Here is a 19,242-nt window from a genome sequence, read left to right as displayed (position 1 = left end):
TAGTAGCGCTTAGCACCCTTGGTCAATCGTTTTATTTTATATATAGAATCTTATTTGAATGTATCTAAAATTCTGACAGATTGGATTTAGGGAATAGTGAATAGCTTCAGATAACTCCTTTATGAATAGCTATAGCGCTAACCGATTAACTGCATCAGGAACGCGGATACCTGGAACGCTCCCGATAATCAACTGTTCGGCGTCACAGCTGCATGTGTCGCTGCTCTGTGACAGTCACAACACATGCATGGAGAGCCTGTTTGTTGGGCTCTCCATGTGTGTGTTGTGGCTGTCACACAGTTGCAACCCATGCAGCTGCGGCACTGAACAGCTGATTATGGGGATCGCTCCAGGTATCCGTGTTCCTGATGCAGCTATTCAGATAAAGAGTTATCCAAATCTATTCACTTATCCCTAATTGGATACCATCTGCTTCTACCTGGAAACCAGCAGCTGGGATGTCTGTATATGTAAGTTCAGAATCTTTATATGCTTATAGAGGAATTTTATGTGCAGAGGTGTGGCACTGCCATGGGCACGGCCTGTGGGCCTTCATATGCCAATCTCTAAGTTACTGGGAGAGACACATTTGGACAGTGAGATTATGGGAATTTTTGTAACTAGAAATAGTTAACTCACTAAAGAGGTTCACGAATATTACTGGTTATATCTATTAGGTTCTGTGATGGAATGTTACTCCAGGGAACTAGTCTGATTGCTAAATGTGGAGTTAGGAATAAATGATTCCCTTAATATCAGACAATTTGCCTTAAGGAATTTTTTACTTCCTCTGAATCAATATCATAGGGTATAGGTATATGGACTGTCAATGGACTTTCCAATGTAAAATCTATGAAATTATGGGGACTAGTCAGCTGACCATGAGCAGTGCTGGCTGCATTACATTGATGATTTGTTTATAATGTCTGGACATGGGCTGGGTCATATCATGGACCAATTGACCAACTCCCCAAAAAATTGAATACACTAACATTCACATAAAATTTCTAGGAGTTTGGACTTTCTGGACGTCATCATTGAGTCAGTCACATCTGTAAACTCTTTGTTCCACATGACATCTAGTCACCATTCCTTTACTATTAAGTTTATCCAAGTTAGTCAGTTCCTCCGGATGAGAGGGAGTATTTCTTTATTCTCCAAATTTGAGACTCAAGCGAGTGACCTCATATCAGGTTTCAAGCTAGTGGTAACAGATATAGATCTATAAAACATGAATATAATCGGGCCAAGATGACCCCACTACTGTACTCATCAGTAAGAAAGCAAAATGTAGTTTGTTTCTGCTTTTATTGGTGAGCCGGACACTATGAGGATCATTGTACAATGAGATTGCCCCATTATAAAGACTGATCTAAACTTGACTGAATGTTTATCTAATTATCCACTCATTAAATCTAGAAGACGTAACCTTAAAGATCTTCAGGTTCTAAGTCATTATACAGACAAGAATGAAAACATACCAGTGCTCCATGTCATGGCTGATATCTGTGTGGAAATTGCGTAGGTTGTGTAAATATCTGTCTCATTACCTCTGTCGAATCTGTGGATGGTGTATACTAATTTTAATAAATATTAACATATTTTGCAATACTTTCAGTGTGGTTTATTATGCTACAGTTATTACCCAAAAGTTTATATAAGCAAGATATATGGACAGCTAAAAATCTGTGTACGAGAACATGTACGCAACATTATTGTAGCCTAGACGGCTATGGATATTTCTCAGTCTTGTAAAGTTTCAAAATGTATCATGTGCACAAAACCAAATCCTTCATTTTAGGGGAATTGATAGAATTCATTGTTGAATTAAAAGGGGAGACGTAAAATGTTTGCTTGCACAATGTGAATGTAGATGGATAGTGACTTCAGGCGCAATGGTTTTCCTCCAAAAATGTAGAGGAAAATGGCTGGTACGTCTTATAGTCCGGATGTACCTGCTTTGGCTGTGGTGGGGACAGGCAGTGGTGAATTCAATTCACAAATTGCTTTCTTAATCCAGTTTGTTAAAGTACTTTTTGAAATCTTCCCTTTATTAGGTCCACAGTATTGGACAAAGAGATTTTGATCTTCAACTGGGACTCTGTTTGTTGTAGGTATTAGAGGATGTCTCTCCAGACCTCCAAAGAAAGAAATTCTTTTCTGTGGTCTGTCAGATTTTGACAAAAGGAAGAGAGGACTATCTCATGAGACACATGGAACTCTGTTGTCCCTATGGGCAAGAATTGTGGTTCTAGGTGGAGCACCATCCTATCTTCTAGGATTTTTAGATAGGGTTAGTTCATAGAGAGGACCTGAATAGGAACACTGCTTTCCATGATAGGTTATCTATATGTAACAGGGACAGTGGTTTGAAGGGAAGCATATTTAGACCCTTGAGCACAGTATCCAGATCCCAAGATGGGATTGCACTGAACCTTCTTGGGCGCATTAGAGAAACTGCCTTCATAAGTCTCCTTATCCGTCGATGATCCGCCAAATTTTGGTCAAAATAGGAGCTTACGGCTGACACCTTGACTTTCAGGGTAGTAGGTTTTAAACCTCTTGACAATCCATCCTGCAAAACATCCAATATTTTGGCTATGTCTGGAAGACATGGATCCAGAGGAATAGACCAGTACCGTAAACTGAAGGTTTTCCATATTTTACCATAGATGGCATTTGTAGTTTGCTTCCTATTTCTCTGGAGGGTTTGCATGACCCCCTCTGAGAGGTCCATAGCTTTTAGGATTGAGGCTTCAGAAGCCAAGCAGCCAGATACAGACTCTGGGGGGCTGGATGATAGTTCGGACTTTGATGTAGAAGGTCGTGGATCTTCCCACTTCAAGCCGTTTAATGTCCCAAACCAGCCCTTTTTTGTCCACAGAGGTGCTACAAGGATAGTCTTGACCTTCCCTTTTCTGATTTTTTCTAGTGTCCTTGGTAGTACAAGAATAGAAGGAAATGCATAGGCTATCTTGCAATCCCAAGGATGAGCAAATTAATCTATCGTCACTGAAGCGTCATTTAGATCATGGAAAAAATATAGTTTTACTTTTGCATTTTGATGATATGCAAATAGGTCTATTTCTGGATAACCCCTTTTTCTGGCATTCATTTGAAAGATAATGGTATTCCTGCTCCATTCACCGGGATGTATGTTTGTCCTGCTTAGGAAGTCTGAATCTTGTCATGACCTTTTAGGTGGAGGGCTGATAAAAGAATGTAGGTCTCGTTCTACCCAAGAAAAGATTGTTGCTGAGATTGACACAGATTCTCGTATCTTGTGCTCCCTTGATGTCTCATGTTGTCGGAATAAACTCTGATGTGGGTCCCATGAAGAAAAGATGTTGCTGTCTCGAGGGCTTCCTCTACTGATTGTAAGTCTCTGAAGTTTGAGGACTGACTGGTAATCAGTTGCAGCCAGATTCCATGAAACGTGACTTAGGAGAATACAGCTCCATAAACTCTTTTGCTGACATCCATCCTTACTGACGAAGTTCTGTCACAGAGTGAAATAATTAAATTTTCAAGGATCCTTGTATGGGCCTGAGACCAACGAACTTCTTGGATATAAGATGTCTTGGACCCCAGAATGGACATTACAGATTTTAAAGAGACTGTTGTCTCATTCCTCAGAGCATATACTCTGGATCTTATATGTACAGTGGCATGTAAAACTTTGAGCACCCCTGGTCAAAATTACTATTATATTATTGTGAACAGTTAAGCAAGTTAAAGATGAAATGATCTCTAACAGGGCTAAAATTAAAGATGATACATTTCCTTTGTATTTTTGGCAAAAAAATAAGTAAATATATATATTTATATCTTGAGATAGCTCTAAATAAATGGGGTGTATGAATTTCTGCGTATTATAATAACAGGCTCTCGATTATTGCCGGGACCCTGCACAGCAGACAGGGTCCACAGCGCCTGCAGAGACAGCGGTAAGGGTCTAGGGACTCTTAAACTGGTGGCACTGACAAGTCTGGCTTATTATCTGTGGGGGAGTGCGGGGCTCGTCTTTCAGAGCACACACCGCGAGTCTCCCCTCGGTGTCACCGCCCGACGGCACTGTGAGTATGAGGTCTGGCGTCGCTTCTTCCTGCTGGAGTGTGCCTCAGAAAATGGCCGCCACCTCACGCAGGCCCCACTGTCTGCCCAGAAATCCGCAGCGTTCGGCTCACCAGAGCCCCTTGTCACTCTCCTATGGGGCCAAAAGCTTCACGGAGCCCGAGGGGTCCCAGTATTTGTAAATATGCCGCGCTGAGAAGGATTTAGAAAGCAGGATAATGGCAGGATTAAGGAAGCTCTGCCAGGACGCGTCCTCTCTATTCCGCTACATAGCAAGGCCCCCTAGTAAATATATATATATTGTCATTTTTTGACATTTTAAAAATTTAAAAAAGGAAAATGGGCCAATGGAAAAGTTTGTGCACCCTTGGAGATTTGTGTGCTCAGATAACTTTGACCAAGGTTTCAGACCTTAACAAGCCTGTTAGGCTTATGGCTTATTCTCTATCATTGTTAGGAAAGGCCAAGTGATTCAAATTTCTCAGCTTTACAAAAATGCAGCCTCCTCTAGCCTTGTGCCTATAAACTGCATTCATGGGTTCTTCTAAGCAGCTGTCTAACACTCTGAAAATGAAAATGGTGGAGTCCCACAAAGCAGGAGAAGGCTATAAGAAGATAGAAAAGCATTTTCAGGTTATTATTATTATTATTTATTTATATAGCACCATTGATTCCATGGTGCTGTACATGAGAAGGGGTTACATACAAATTACAGATATCACTTACAGTAAACAAACTAACAATGACAGACTGATACAGAGTGGAGAGAGGACCCTGCCCTTTCAGGCTTACATGCTACAGGATGGTGGGGAAGGAGACAGTAGGTTGGTGGGTTGCAGCAGTTCCGGTGTTAGTTGAGGTGATATCACCGGTAGTGGTGAGAGAGAAGGAGGTAGCGGGGTCATTGCAGGCTGTAGGCTTTCTTGAAGATGTGGGTTTTCAGGTTCCGTCTGAAGGATCCAAATGTGGTTGATAGTCGGACTTGTTGGGGCAAAGAATTCCAGAGAATAGGGTCTATTTGGGAGAAGTCTTGGAAGCGGTTGGGTGAGGAGCGAATAAGTGTGGAGGAGAGAAGGAGGTCTTGGGAGGACCGGAGATTACGTGAGGGAAGGTATCGGGAGATTAGTTCAGAGACATATGGGGGAGACAGGTTATAGATGGCCTTGTAGGTCAGAATTAGTAATTTGAACTGGATACGCTGAGGGAATGGGAGCCAGTGAAGAGATTTGCAGAGGGGAGAAGTTGTCAAAGAAATGGTTAATCTTAGTTTCTATAGACCAGAAAAATAACTGAAAAACAACTTGTAACCCATGACACTATTTTAATTGTTATCATCTGTCTACGTGGTTAGACAATTCTGCCAAGTGGTCAGTTCCAAAATTCTCTTTTCTTAGAATAATGTCTAAAATGTCAAGGCCAAGTATTCTGGCCTATTAGTATTACCGGATGCAGTTCCACGAATTGTTAAATTGATATCAAGGAAGTGCCATATTCCCGTCATCCCCAATTAGACACATAATATATCATTTTGTCATATCTGTTATATAACTATTGTTTTTGCCAACTATCCATCATTTCGCAATTGTTACATAATATTACGGAAATTGTCTATATTTGTCTATTTCCTCTTTTGTGATCCTATAAAAGAAGTACCCATCTTAATAAAGGGGAGAGATTAACTTGAAAGACAAGCCTCCTGTGTCTCTCTTTTTACGTCTCCATTCCTAGGATCCTAGGTAAGAGAAGCTCTAAATGAGCTTTACCTGAGGTTGGTGATTAGAGAAAAAATCCCGGCGCTGACAAACTTGGAGGCCCGTAGCGAGATTGAATTCCCCTTTAACTATCAATTTGGACTGAAAAGGATTGCCTTGCTCTGTCGGGGGGAGAACAGAAAGGAGACCCGGGTACGTGAGCCATTTTGGCTCGCATCCTTTCTTGTCTCCCTAAGACAGGGTAGGTAGGTCAGTCTGTCTGGATCTTTGAATGGGAATCCCCTCGGGTAACAAAAATTAAGGTTTGTTTTATTTTTTTTTTATTTTATTTTAAGTTTTTTTTTAATTTTTTTTGCTTGTTTTGTTTCTTTTGTTCCTTGGCTTTAATCTTTTGTCTCTTGACTTTAATGTAGTTTGTATTGTTTGTGGTTGTATATTTGTATTTGTTTATCTGTCTAAAAATACTAACCATCCTAACATTCTAATTTTGTGTACTTGATTGTATTGCCAGTACAAGACCGGGCAACAGATCAGAAGTGCTGCTAAAAATTTTCTTATGAATGATCTTAAATCTTGAAAGGTGTGTGAGTTGAATGGGTGTTATATGTAGAAGGCAGAACTGAAAATGGAAAGTAATGTTGTGTTATACATGTTCCACCCTTCTCACTTTGATTGCTATTCTGGTTTTTCTTTGGTTGGTGGATTATGTTATTATGTGTTTTTGTTGCTCGGCTAGTTGCTAAGTAGTAGAAAGAATAAGCTAAGTAGTAGAAAGAATAAGCTAAGTAGTAAAAGGATAAGAATTGGTTGATAAATGTCCTGTGATCAGTGTGTTCAAAGTATAGTTATAAAGAGTTTGCAGACAGATGCGACCCCACGTTACTGGAAGACTGAGGGAAAAATCACGGGAGGAGTTGGCTGGTGGGCTGCCATAACCTGGCTTGGATCTGTGAGAGTGTATATTTTGACTATAAATATTCATTTTAGAGTGCCTCGAGATACCCCGGTCAATTGTGAGATAGCAGAGATATTGCGAAGATTTGGAAGTACAGGAGCCAGTTACTGTCCGGTGGCTTTGAGACACTTTGAGATGAATACTAGTTTGTGAAGTGTACGTGTTACTTGTACATGCCGTGTGGAAGTTGTTTGTGTTCAGTTACGATTTGTCAAAAAAGGGTGAGAAGAGTAGGGTCTGATTGGTTTTTGGAAAGAGTACATTTAACGCCAGTTGTTCCTCATCAGTACAGAAGAGCAAATAAATTGTACCGAGTATTTTCCTGTCATATAGTGCCACACCCTCATGCATTATTGAAAAGTTGGTCATACATCTTAGAGACTAGATGGTACATGCCAAGGTGGCAAGATATAGTCTCACATGAATACTATTTTGATCTCTCTGAAATAGACTCAGGAATAGATTTGACATGCTCAGAGTCTAGTGAAAATTCAGGATCTGATTCTGATGTATAAGGAATATGTAGGGTTTGCTTTTGGAATAATATTGTTTGTAGCAACTTATAGTTACCTGTTCTACAAGGTGTGTAGTAGAATCAGGGCAGAACAGAAAGTACAAGTTCAGCTTGTTACTTTAGAAGCAGAGACTGCTGGACATCATAATCGACCAGTGGGATCCTGCTAGATATCGGAACTGAAGATAGGAGTAGCTGACCGTGACGGTTTCCGATATAGACAGTCAGAACTGAAGATAGGAATAGCCGACCTTGACAGTTTCTGAAACAGACAGACAGAGCTGAAGATAGGAGGTGGCTGACCTTGACAGCTTCTGATTCAGATAGCTTTTTGCTATGGGCACTAAGTTTACCAGGCCAGGACGAAACACAGATCCAAGATATAAAATGAGGGATCTGGTGCACTTGGAACATGGGCAAAAAGCGGTTAAAAATGCTACAAAAATTTTAAAGCAAGCAGGGATGCCAGAGAATGGGTGTTTAGACGTAGAGAGATGGAAGCGATTTAGTAAAGAGCATGATAAGTGGATCGAGAGGCATGGTTATGAGGAACAATTGGCTGCTTGGATGAGAACGGCTGAGCAGCATGATCCATATTTTAATACTGATGATGATGATGACGAGAGTGAGTTTGCCCAGAATAGAAGAGGGAGAAATCCAACAGCGCAGGGACAAGCAACAGCCCCTCCTTTACAAAGACAGTCTGTGTCCACGGCTCCCTCCACCCCTTTGAGTGAGAGAGAAGAAGTCTCAGTCAGTGATTCGAAAGTTACAAGTAGTTGTAGCCCTATAAGGGAAAGAATCATTAGTGGAAAGGACATAGAATCTATGTCCACTGAAGCAGCGACGGCTAGTACTGTGCCTTATTTTTCTTCACCATCATTTTTGTCTCCACCAGATTTTCATATGTCAGGACTCCGTTCTGGTCAGATACCAGTGATTTATCAGACACCAGGGACCCCATTTATTCAGTATGTGGGGGAGAGAATGATTCCTCCTGCATCTCCAATGCAGAGGCAAAAGAGCCCCTTTACTTTTGAATCTTCTCCTCCTACATATTCGGTTACAAATCAATACCCTGCACTTCCAAGGGAATCCCTAGATAGTTTTTCCACCCCAATAAAAAGTTCTGGACAGGGAGGACGGGAGGTTTCAGGGGGAAGTGGGGATGATTTTAGATTGCAAACAACACCCAGTCCCTCTCAAGGTAGTTCACAGGTGGCTAAGCTAAAGTTGATTAGGGAAAATAATGAGTGGAGATGTGAGGACAAACACCAGCAAAGTGAGGATACTCAGGGTTATTCAAATAGAGCTATGAGATCCCTTACTTGGATTTGTAATAGGTGTAATAAGCCACAGGAGAAAGGGAAGATAGAATGTGATTTTTGCAGTAGGGCTGAGAGAAAAGCCACTGTCAGCAGCTTCCCTGTGATAACTCAGACTACAAGCAGACCAACAGATGACGGAGAGGATGAGGGAAAAGTAGATACCACTACGTGGTATAAGCCATGGAGTAGATCTGAACAGTTAGCCATGGCAACCAGCTTCCCCGATCCCTACAAGAATCCCTTAGTATTCTATAGAGCAGTAGAAGGGGTAGCTGATAATTATGACGCAGCTTGGAATGATCTGGAACCACTGTGTCGAATATCGGCTGGAGTGCCTTTGCTTGAGAAGGTGAGGGCAGTCCCGGCAGATGTTAATACGATACGTGAAGTTCCAGAGGATAAGAAAACTAGAGAATCAGGGCGACAGTTTATAGCAAGGTTACATGTAGTAGCCAAGCAGCTAACAGAAGAGTTGACCTCAGGGTTGCCTGAAGTATTTCAAGAACCAGATGAACCTATTGACAAATTCCATGCAAGGTGTGCAGCAGCATTCACAGACCATGACTATGACCTGAAAAATCCTAGGGAAGCTAGGTTTCTGAAAAGCATGTTTATAACTGGATTAAGAGAGGACTTGAGAGCTGAAGTGATGAAAGTAAGACCTGAATGTGTATTTGCTACCTTGGAGAATTCTCTTCCTGTATTCCGGGGGATAGAAGCCCAAATTAATAATCGCAAAGTAAAAAAACAGCAGAAGCCGGTGCCTGTCATGGTAAATATACCTCCTGATGCCTTTAATAATGCTGTCAGAACTGCGGTCCAAGCATCAGGCATACATAACAGAGCTGCGGGAGGAGACAGAAAAAGGAGAGATGGGGTAATAGACCCAGAGGAGTGCAGATGGAAAGGGCTTTGCTATGAATGTGGCCAGAGAGGGCACCTCAAAAGGAATTGTTTCAGGAATAGAACAACTAACCCAGAGCAGACTCGTGTTTCACTGGTAGCAACTGATGAGGCAGGAAATTTGTCAGATTAGGAACTTGGCAGCCCCCAATATGATTCTGTAATAGTGGTTCCCCCTAGGGATGGTCCAAGGGCCACAACCCAATTACAACTTCCCAATGGGAAGCAATTGAAATGTTTAATTGATACGGGGGCGAGCCGTACTATTATAAGAAAACAAGATATGCCACAACGATTCATGACAGGGAAAACGGTGAAGGGAATAGGAGCAGAGGGAGTGGTTCATCCTTTGTATGAGACAGAACCTATGAATGTACGAATAGCTCAAACTACTGACTTACAGTGGGGCAAAAAAGTATTTAGTCAGTCAGCAATAGTGCAAGTTCCACCACTTAAAAAGATGAGAGGCGTCTGTAATTTACATCATAGGTAGACCTCAACTATGGGAGACAAACTGAGAAAAAAAAATCCAGAAAATCACATTGTCTGTTTTTTTTTCATTTTATTTGCATATTATGGTGGAAAATAAGTATTTGGTCAGAAACAAAATTTCATCTCAATACTTTGTGATATATCCTTTGTTGGCAATGACAGAGGTCAAACGTTTTCTGTAAGTCTTCACAAGGTTGCCACACACTGTTGTTGGTATGTTGGCCCATTCCTCCATGCAGATCTCCTCTAGAGCAGTGATGTTTTTGGCTTTTCGCTTGGCAACACGGACTTTCAACTCCCTCCAAAGGTTTTCTATAGGGTTGAGATCTGGAGACTGGCTAGGCCACTCCAGGACCTTGAAATGCTTCTTACGAAGCCACTCCTTCGTTGCCCTGGCGGTGTGCTTTGGATCATTGTCATGTTGAAAGACCCAGCCACGTTTCATCTTCAATGCCCTTGCTGATGGAAGGAGGTTTGCACTCAAAATCTCACGATACATGGCCCCATTCATTCTTTCATGTACCCGGATCAGTCGTCCTGGCCCCTTTGCAGAGAAACAGCCCCAAAGCATGATGTTTCCACCACCATGCTTTACAGTAGGTATGGTGTTTGATGGATGCAACTCAGTATTCTTTTTCCTCCAAACACGACAAGTTGTGTTTCTACCAAACAGTTCCAGTTTGGTTTCATCAGACCATAGGACATTCTCCCAAAACTCCTCTGGATCATCCAAATGCTCTCTAGCAAACTTCAGACGGGCCCGGACATGTACAGGCTTAAGCAGTGGGACACGTCTGGCACTGCAGGATCTGAGTCCATGGTGGCGTAGTGTGTTACTTATGGTAGGCCTTGTTACATTGGTCCCAGCTCTCTGCAGTTCATTCACGAGGTCCCCCTGCGTGGTTCTGGGATTTTTGCTCACCGTTCTTGTGATCATTCTGACCCCACGGGGTGGGATTTTGCGTGGAGCACCAGATCGAGGGAGATTATCAGTGGTCTTGTATGTCTTCCATTTTCTAATTATTGCTCCCACAGTTGATTTCTTCACTCCAAGCTGGTTGGCTATTGCAGATTCAGTCTTCCCAGCCTGGTGCAGGGCTACAATTTTGTTTCTGGTGTCCTTTGACAGCTCTTTGGTCTTCACCATAGTGGAGTTTGGAGTCAGACTGTTTGAGGGTGTGCACAGGTGTCTTTTTATACTGATAACAAGTTTAAACAGGTGCCATTACTACAGGTAATGAGTGGAGGAAAGAGGAGACTCTTAAAGAAGAAGTTACAGGTCTGTGAGAGCCAGAAATCTTGATTGCTTGTTTCTGACCAAATACTTATTTTCCACCATAATATGCAAATAAAATGAAAAAAAAACAGACAATGTGATTTTCTGGATTTTTTTTTCTCAGTTTGTCTCCCATAGTTGAGGTCTACCTATGATGTAAATTACAGACGCCTCTCATCTTTTTAAGTGGTGGAACTTGCACTATTGCTGACTGACTAAATACTTTTTTGCCCCACTGTATGTGTGTTAGTATCAGAAAAATGCCCCCTGAATTTGATAGGAGCTGATATTTTAAATGCTGTCAATGCAATTATTAAATTTGGAAAAAAGGGAATTACTGTTTCAGGCCCTTTATCGGAAGAAGCAATGTCCATGGTGATGTCCATGATGCGGTTAGAAGAACAGGAAAAACAACAGGTTGAGCAAGATGAGGAGATACTGCAGATGCTTGAGCAAATGCCAGCTGCACTATGGGTAAAAGATAAAACAGATGTGGGTTTGTTAAAAATAACACCTGTTTCTATTAAGTTGAAACCAGGAGCTGTACCAGTACGGATTTGACAATACCCGCTGAGTAAAGAACAAACTGAGGCTATTTCAACACAGGTATCCACCTATCTGAAGGCAGGTATACTAAAGGAGAAAAAATCCATTTTTAATACACCTCTTTTTCCGATAAAGAAGAAGCAGACTGTGGCAGGGCAACCTGCGGTGTACCGGATGGTACATGATTTAAGGGAAATTAACAAACTAATGATAGTGGACATACCTATTGTGCCAAATCCTCATACCTTGTTGAATCAGATTCCAAGTAATGCAAAATGTTTTACTGTTATTGATCTAAGTAATGCCTTTTTCTCGGTGCCAATTGACGAAGAAAGCCAAATGCTGTTTGCTTTTACACATGCTGGCAAGCAGTACTGTTGGACACGACTGCCTCAAGGGGGAGCTACTTCCCCTTCTGTATTTTCCGAGGCAATGGCAGGAATCCTTCTTTCTTGGCACCCTGAAAGGGAAGATGTGCAGTTGATACAGTACGTGGATGACTTACTTCTTTGTACCCCAGATAGGCAAGTGTGTCTAAAGGAAACTGCTTCATTACTGATATTCTTGTATCATGAAGGATGCAAGGTGTCAAAGGACAAATTACAGATAGCGAAGGAAAAGGTCATTTTCTTGGGACATTGCATTTCATTCCAATTAAAACATATAACTTTACAGAGGAAAAAGGCCATAAGCCAAGCCATTGAGCCTACCTCAAATACTGCACTGAGAACATTTTTGGGATTGATTGGTTACTGCAGAGAATGGATTCCTGCTGCATCACAAATGATGCAGCCTCTCTTTGACGTGTTATCCGCATGTAATAAAGGGCAGCCGTACCAGCTGACCTCGGAAGCCAAAGAGGGGTTCCAAAATCTGAAGGAAGCCATCGTCTCTGCACCGGCCCTAGGAATCCCAAACTATGGCCTGCCTTTCCGTTTGTACTGTCATGAATCAGGGGGACATGCTAAAGGGGTGCTTACACAACAACATGGAGGGAAGCATCGCCCCCTAGGATATTATTCAGCCAAACTTGACACAGTAGCACAGGGAGCACCAACATGCATCAGAGCAGTCGCAGCTTGTGCAATACTGAAGGAAAAAGTTGCAGACTTGGTGCTAGACAATCCCTTGGAAATTCTGGTACCACACTCTGTGCAGGAGCTACTGCTCCAGGCAAGGACAAAACATTTGTCCATGAACAGGTTAACAAAGTATGAAGTGGCTTTACTTACACCCCCGAATGTAACTATAAGAAGGTGTACAGTTCTGAACCCCGCTACTTTGCTACCAGACACTGATGATTCAGAATTAATTGAAGCTCAGCATGATTGCTTTGAGCTTATGGAGGCAGAAACACAACCACTTGCCAATGTGCAAGAGACACCAATTTCTAATGCAGACTTAGAGTTGTACGTAGACGGATCACGGTATTATCAAAATGGTGTACCTCACACAGGATATGCAATTGTAGATCAGCATGAGGTGGTGAAGAGTGAAGCACTGCCAGCCGAAATGTCTGCACAGGAGGCTGAATTAAAAGCACTCGCTGAGGCGTGTGTAATCGCTGAACATTTGACAGCAAATATCTTCACAGATAGCCGCTATGCATTTGGCATATGCCATGATTATGGTCCCATATGGAAGAGCAGAAAGTTTGTTGGTTCCTCTGGTAAGCCCATTAAAAATGCAGAATTGGTGGCCCAGCTCCTTAGAGCATTGGAGCTGCCTAAGAAAGTTGCTGTAGTAAAAGTGCAAGCTCACACAAAGGAGCGCACTAAGGAAGCTGAAGGTAATAACCGAGATGATATTGCAGCCAAGGCTGCTGCTTTATTCCCTCTTCCCGCAGGAACATACACTGTACAGGTGTCGGGGGAGGTGGATCTACAATTACTTCAGAACATGCAAGATCAGGCCTCTGCACCAGAAAAGGAGGGATGGCAAAGGCACTCAGGTGCGAAGGAAGAAGATGGATTGTGGAGAGCGGATGATAGGTATTGTTTGCCCAGGGCATTGTACCCTATGGTGTGCTCCCTCTCCCACGGAATAACCCATCAATCCAAGGATGGAATGGTAAGTCAGGTAAAAGCAAGTTGGGTCGCACCAGGGTTCCATTATGCTGCTGCAAAATTCGTACAGGGATGTGTAATCTGCGCATGCCACAATGTGGGAAAAACAGTAAAGGTGCCACTAAAGTGCACCCCGAGGCCATTGTACCCTTTTCAGCGACTACAGATTGATTTCATTCAGCTTCCAAGGGTAGGCAACTATGAATATGTGCTGGTATGTGTGGATCTTTTCTCAAATTGGCCAGAAGCATGGCCTTGTGCTCATGCAAATGCACGTACTATGGTTAAAAAGTTGATATCAGAAGTTGTTTGCAGATTTGGAGTACCAGAGGTAATCAAAAGTGACCGAGGTAGTCACTTTACTTCACAGGTGTGCCAAGGAATCACTCGAGCCTTAGGGATAGAACAATCTTTTCATACTCCCTATCACCCTCAGAGTAGTGGCAGGGTGGAAAGGTTAAATGGTACACTGAAATTGAAAATTCAAAAGGCAATGGCAGAGACAGGTAAACCATGGACTGAGTGTCTTCCCATTGCATTGTACACTTTTAGGGTAACTCCCAACCGAAAGACAAGTTTAAGTCCATATGAAGTGTTGTTTGGGAGCCCTCCCAAGACAGGATTGTACTTTCCCCAGCAGATGCAGGCCTCTCATTCAAATATGACGGCCTATGTAGGCGCGTTACAACAGGTGTTACAGCAAATTCATGCGCGTGTTTTCAGTTCCCTTCCAGATCCGTCCTCCTTATCAGGCTCACATGATCTTAAGCCTGGAGATTGGGTGGTGACGCGAAAGCATCTAAGGAAAAGTCTGGATCCTCGCTTTGAAGGACCCTACCAGGTCCGGCTGACCACGCCTACATCTGTTAAGCTGGAGGGAAAAACCACCTGGATTCACGCTTCTCACTGCAAGAAGTTCCACAGAAACTAAGAAGGATGGAATTTGGGAAGTACTATCCATTCTTGCTTCTCACTGTGATGTCGTCTATGCAATGTAAAAAAGATAATGATGTTTTTGAACCATGGGATAGTGATGTATCAAAACAGTGGGCTAATAAATTTGTCCAGTACCATAGCTATATTGCTCAGGTCCGAAATTTATCCAATTGTTGGATTTGTTCTCATGCCCCCATTGCTGCAAAAACTATGCCATATTTCGTAACTCCACTAACAGAGGAGGAGCTGTTCAGGGGAGGGTGTTGGGAAATGCGGGCCCTTAATCTGGCTGAACAACAGAGTCAGACCTCTGCTGCCTTGCCTATTACAGGTTGGACAAGGCAGCCATGGTTTCAAATAAATCTCACTAGGAGACAGGAACCTGTAGATAAACGACCAATCAATCTATTCGAATTTAAGGAATATGATGGAAACTGGGGAAACAAGGCTACTGATAAAAATTATATAGGGAAAGTGCCCGATCAGGAGCTAAAACTTAGCTTTGCAGTAAAAACTCCCTTTTCTCTGGGAGATAAACAAATTTGCAGTGACCAGGTGTGTTTGGAACGATTCCTACATGATACTAATTGGACCAGGAATCATTCATTCCTTTATGGCAATACAACACAGTGCACTGCAAGAGAGGCGGTTCATGTAGATGAAGAAACCAGAGAAGGTCAGTATGGAGATGGAGCAGCTGAAATGTCTTTAAGCCTCAATACAGAACCGGAATGCCAACCATTACGATATTATAGGGCAGTTACTACAGATTTAGATGATTCTTGGTGCCTTTATACTGACACTACTCGGTTGGTTTCAATAGCGATAGCTTTCCTTAATGAATTTCAGTTTGAATTACCAAAAGGAGTTTATGTAGTCTGTGGAAGTAATGCATATAGATGGATTCCTAAAGGAGCCGAAGGTGCATGTACACTAGCTAAATTAGAGCCAGCCACCTGGGTATGGAATGAGAATGACTTTCCTTATAAAAATGTTCCTGGTCACATGATAGCGAAACGCAGTGCACCCTCACCCCAGCCACCTAAGCATCTAATGCATACCCCATGGTACCTTAAGACAGGGATGGTTCTTACTGGTCCTTTGGGAGTTATGTTCGGAACTTTAAGAAATGCTCAGATGATAGAAGAATTGGGTGATATTTTTGATAATGTGACAGAGTATCTATTTGATGCCATTAATGTAGAATCTGCTTATATGAGACAGCTCATTGTTATAACTAATCAACATTCTATGGTGCTTGACTATCTTACAGCATCTCAAGGGGGATTCTGTCAGGTAGTGGGACCCGCATGCTGTCACTATATCGATCCATCTGGATTGATGAGAGTTACTCATGATATAGAACAAGCCAGGCTGATCAAGGAAGGAATACGAAAGGTTAATGCCTTAGAAGATTTGCCCTTTCCTGAATGGCTCGCATGGTTAAATCCTTTAAATCTGTTTAAGGGGATAGGTGGATGGATATCAGGAATAATTCATTTTTTAATTCAAGCAGTTTTTGTGATATTGGTTATTGCTGTAATGATAAGACTATTTGTTTTGCTCATAAAGAAAATTCTTGGTTCTAATTGTAAATGTTTTCCAGGTAAAGGTAGTGCTAAAATTGAGGCCAAATCAGAAATCAATCAGACACAAATGATGACTACCTTCATAACCACTGTTCAGCGTAAATGTATATTCTGCAACAAGCAAACGTCAGTGGACCTGGCTGATTGTATGCATTGTGGAAAACCACTGGTTTGAACAAAGATAAAGAGAAGAACTTCAGGAAGAACTACAACGATGAAGATTACATGCATTATGGACTTTAAATGATTAAATGATTAACACTTACTAATGAATAAAGATATAAAATATATATATACATATCAATATATCAAAATATATGTTACAATATATTACCATAATTATGAATTTACTATGTCTCGCTAACACGTTACTCACAAAATAGACATAACTTCCCTCAATAAAATCTGTATTCCTCTGAGATAGGGCAATAAGTAGAACAGAGGTAGGGAAAGAAGGTCTGATTTCCAGGTATAACCTGAATGGATACGCAGCAGGACTGGTATCCCATGATATACATAGGACAAGCCGTGTATTTTGTGAAGTAGGGTTATCTTGCAGGCCTCGGATAAAGGCAAGGATAGATAGAGGTAGGTAGACAGAATGATAAAAAGAGGGGAGTTGTCAAAGAAATGGTTAATCTTAGTTTCTATAGACCAGAAAAATAACTGAAAAACAACTTGTAACCCATGACACTATTTTAATTGTTATCATCTGTCTACGTGGTTAGACAATTCTGCCAAGTGGTCAGTTCCAAAATTCTCTTTTCTTAGAATAATGTCTAAAATGTCAAGGCCAAGTATTCTGGCCTATTAGTATTACCGGATGCAGTTCCACGAATTGTTAAATTGATATCAAGGAAGTGCCATATTCCCGTCATCCCCAATTAGACACATAATATATCATTTTGTCATATCTGTTATATAACTATTGTTTTTGCCAACTATCCATCATTTCGCAATTGTTACATAATATTACGGAAATTGTCTATATTTGTCTATTTCCTCTTTTGTGATCCTATAAAAGAAGTACCCATCTTAATAAAGGGGAGAGATTAACTTGAAAGACAAGCCTCCTGTGTCTCTCTTTTTACGTCTCCATTCCTAGGATCCTAGGTAAGAGAAGCTCTAAATGAGCTTTACCCGAGGTTGGAGATTAGAGAAAAAATCCCGGCGCTGACAAAGCGGAGGAGTAGCGAGGAGAGAGATGAATTAGTCGGGCGGCAGAGTTAAGGATGGACTGGAGAGGTGCGAGGGTGTTAGTAGTTTTTTTTTTTTTTCTGTTTGTCATTTGATAGTTGCTATGTATTTATGCATTTATACGTGTGTATTGCACATGTTTTTATTTATTCTATGTCTTGTCCATTGTTGTATTGGTCTTTTCCTTTTTTTTTTTTTTCTTTCTTCTTGCAAGGGAGTGACTCCACCAGTGATTTGAGGGCTTAGTTGTCTGCCTCTTTGATTATACACATGTGTGGAGTCCCTCTGCTGATTAGGAATGTTTATAATCATTTTGTGAACTGTTTTGTTTCATGTCTCTGAGGAAGAACCTGGTGTAAGGTTCGAAACGCGTCAGGCGTGGGGGGTCTGTTTTCCCCTTTATGGTTTTATCATGAAATTATGTGAATAAAACTTATCGTGGATTTTATTAAGTCTCCAGTGCCGGATCTTCCTTCTCTCTTCATGTTCACAGAAAAGGATGTTGCAGTAGTCGAGGCAGGAGATGGAGGAAAGATGATGAGTTCAGATTTGTCTACATTGAGTTTGAGGAAGCGAGAGGAGAATAAGGAGGATATGGCTGATAGACACTCTGGGATTCTGGACAGCAGAGAGGTGACGTCTGGGCCATAGAGGTAGATCTGAGTGTCATCAACATAAAGGTGGTAGTGGAATCCGTGGGACTTTATGAGTTGCCCCAGACCAAGTGTATAGATTGAGAAGAGTAGGGGTCCTAAAACAGAGCCTTGGGGGACTCCAACAGAGAGAGGGTGGGATGAGGAGGTGGTGTGGGAGTGGGAGACGCTGAATGTGCGGTTGGAAAGGTATGAGGAGATCCAGGATAGGGCAAGGCCTTTGATGCCGAAGGAGAGGATCTGTAGTAGGAGGCAGTGGTCAACTGTGTCAAATGCAGCGGACAGGTCTAGAAGCAGGAGTATAGAGTATTGTCCATTTGATTTGGCTGTAAGTAGGTCGTTAGTAATTTTGGTCAGGGCTGTCTCAGTGGAGTGATGGGGGCGGAAACCAGATTGTAGATTGTCAAAGAGCGAGTTAGATGATAGGTGGGAGGAAAGTTCAGCGTGGACATGCTGTTCCAGGAGTTTGGAAGCGAATAGGAGCAACGATATTGGGCGATAGCTAGACATAGCGGTTGGGTCGAGGGTTGGCTTGTTAAGGATAGGCATGATTGTGGCATGCTTGAAAGCAGAAGGGAAGGTACCGGACGTTAGTGATAGGTTGAAGAGGTGGGTTAGGGATGGGATAAGTGTGGTGGTGAGGTTGGGGAGGAGGTGGGATGGGATGGGGTCAAGTGCACAGGTTGTGAGGTGCGATTTGGAGAAAAGGCGATTAAGTTCTCCTTCAGTGATGTTGGAGAGTGAGGTTATGGGGTTTGGGCATTGGTCTGGTATATAAAGGGGTTGTGGTGGTTGAGTGATGAATACTTGCCTTGTTTGGTCAATCTTGTTTTTGAAGTGTGTGGCAAACTCCTCAGCAGAGATGAGGGAGGTTGGAGGAGGCAGTGGTGGGCGGAGGAGGGAGTTAAAAGTTTTGAATAACTGTTTTGGGTTGTAAGATAGGGAAGATACGAGGGTTGTGAAGTAGGCCTGTTTAGCAGAGGTGAGGGCAGATTTGAAAT

The 19,242-nt window shown here is 42.1% G+C and overlaps 1 protein-coding gene across 1 annotated transcript; it reads left to right on the top strand.

The window, feature by feature from the left end:
* The first annotated feature begins 13,708 nt into the window (after positions 1-13,708).
* LOC141051213 (endogenous retrovirus group PABLB member 1 Env polyprotein-like) lies at positions 13,709-17,459 on the top strand. The gene is made up of 2 exons (XM_073548094.1): positions 13,709-14,636; positions 14,755-17,459. Exons 1-2 carry the CDS (start codon positions 14,574-14,576, stop codon positions 16,564-16,566), a joined length of 1,875 nt encoding a protein of 624 aa, XP_073404195.1. The 5' UTR covers positions 13,709-14,573; the 3' UTR covers positions 16,567-17,459.
* The last annotated feature ends 1,783 nt before the right edge of the window (positions 17,460-19,242 follow it).

This window comes from Dendrobates tinctorius, unplaced genomic scaffold (assembly GCF_039654945.1).
Source record: "Dendrobates tinctorius isolate UK_male_01 unplaced genomic scaffold, ASM3965494v1 ptg000155l, whole genome shotgun sequence".
NCBI lineage: Eukaryota > Metazoa > Chordata > Amphibia > Anura > Dendrobatidae > Dendrobates > Dendrobates tinctorius.
Note: the sequence above shows the minus strand (reverse complement) of the source record. Positions and strands in the feature narration are given on the sequence as shown.

Coding starts and splice junctions, on each gene's coding strand:
- LOC141051213 (XM_073548094.1), top strand. CDS start 14,574: ATGCGCGTGTTTTCAGTTCCCTTCCAGATCCGTCCTCCTTATCAGGCT. Junction 14,637..14,754: donor AGGCTCACATGATCTTAAGC/CTGGAGATTGGG, acceptor GGGAAAAACCAC/CTGGATTCACGCTTCTCACT.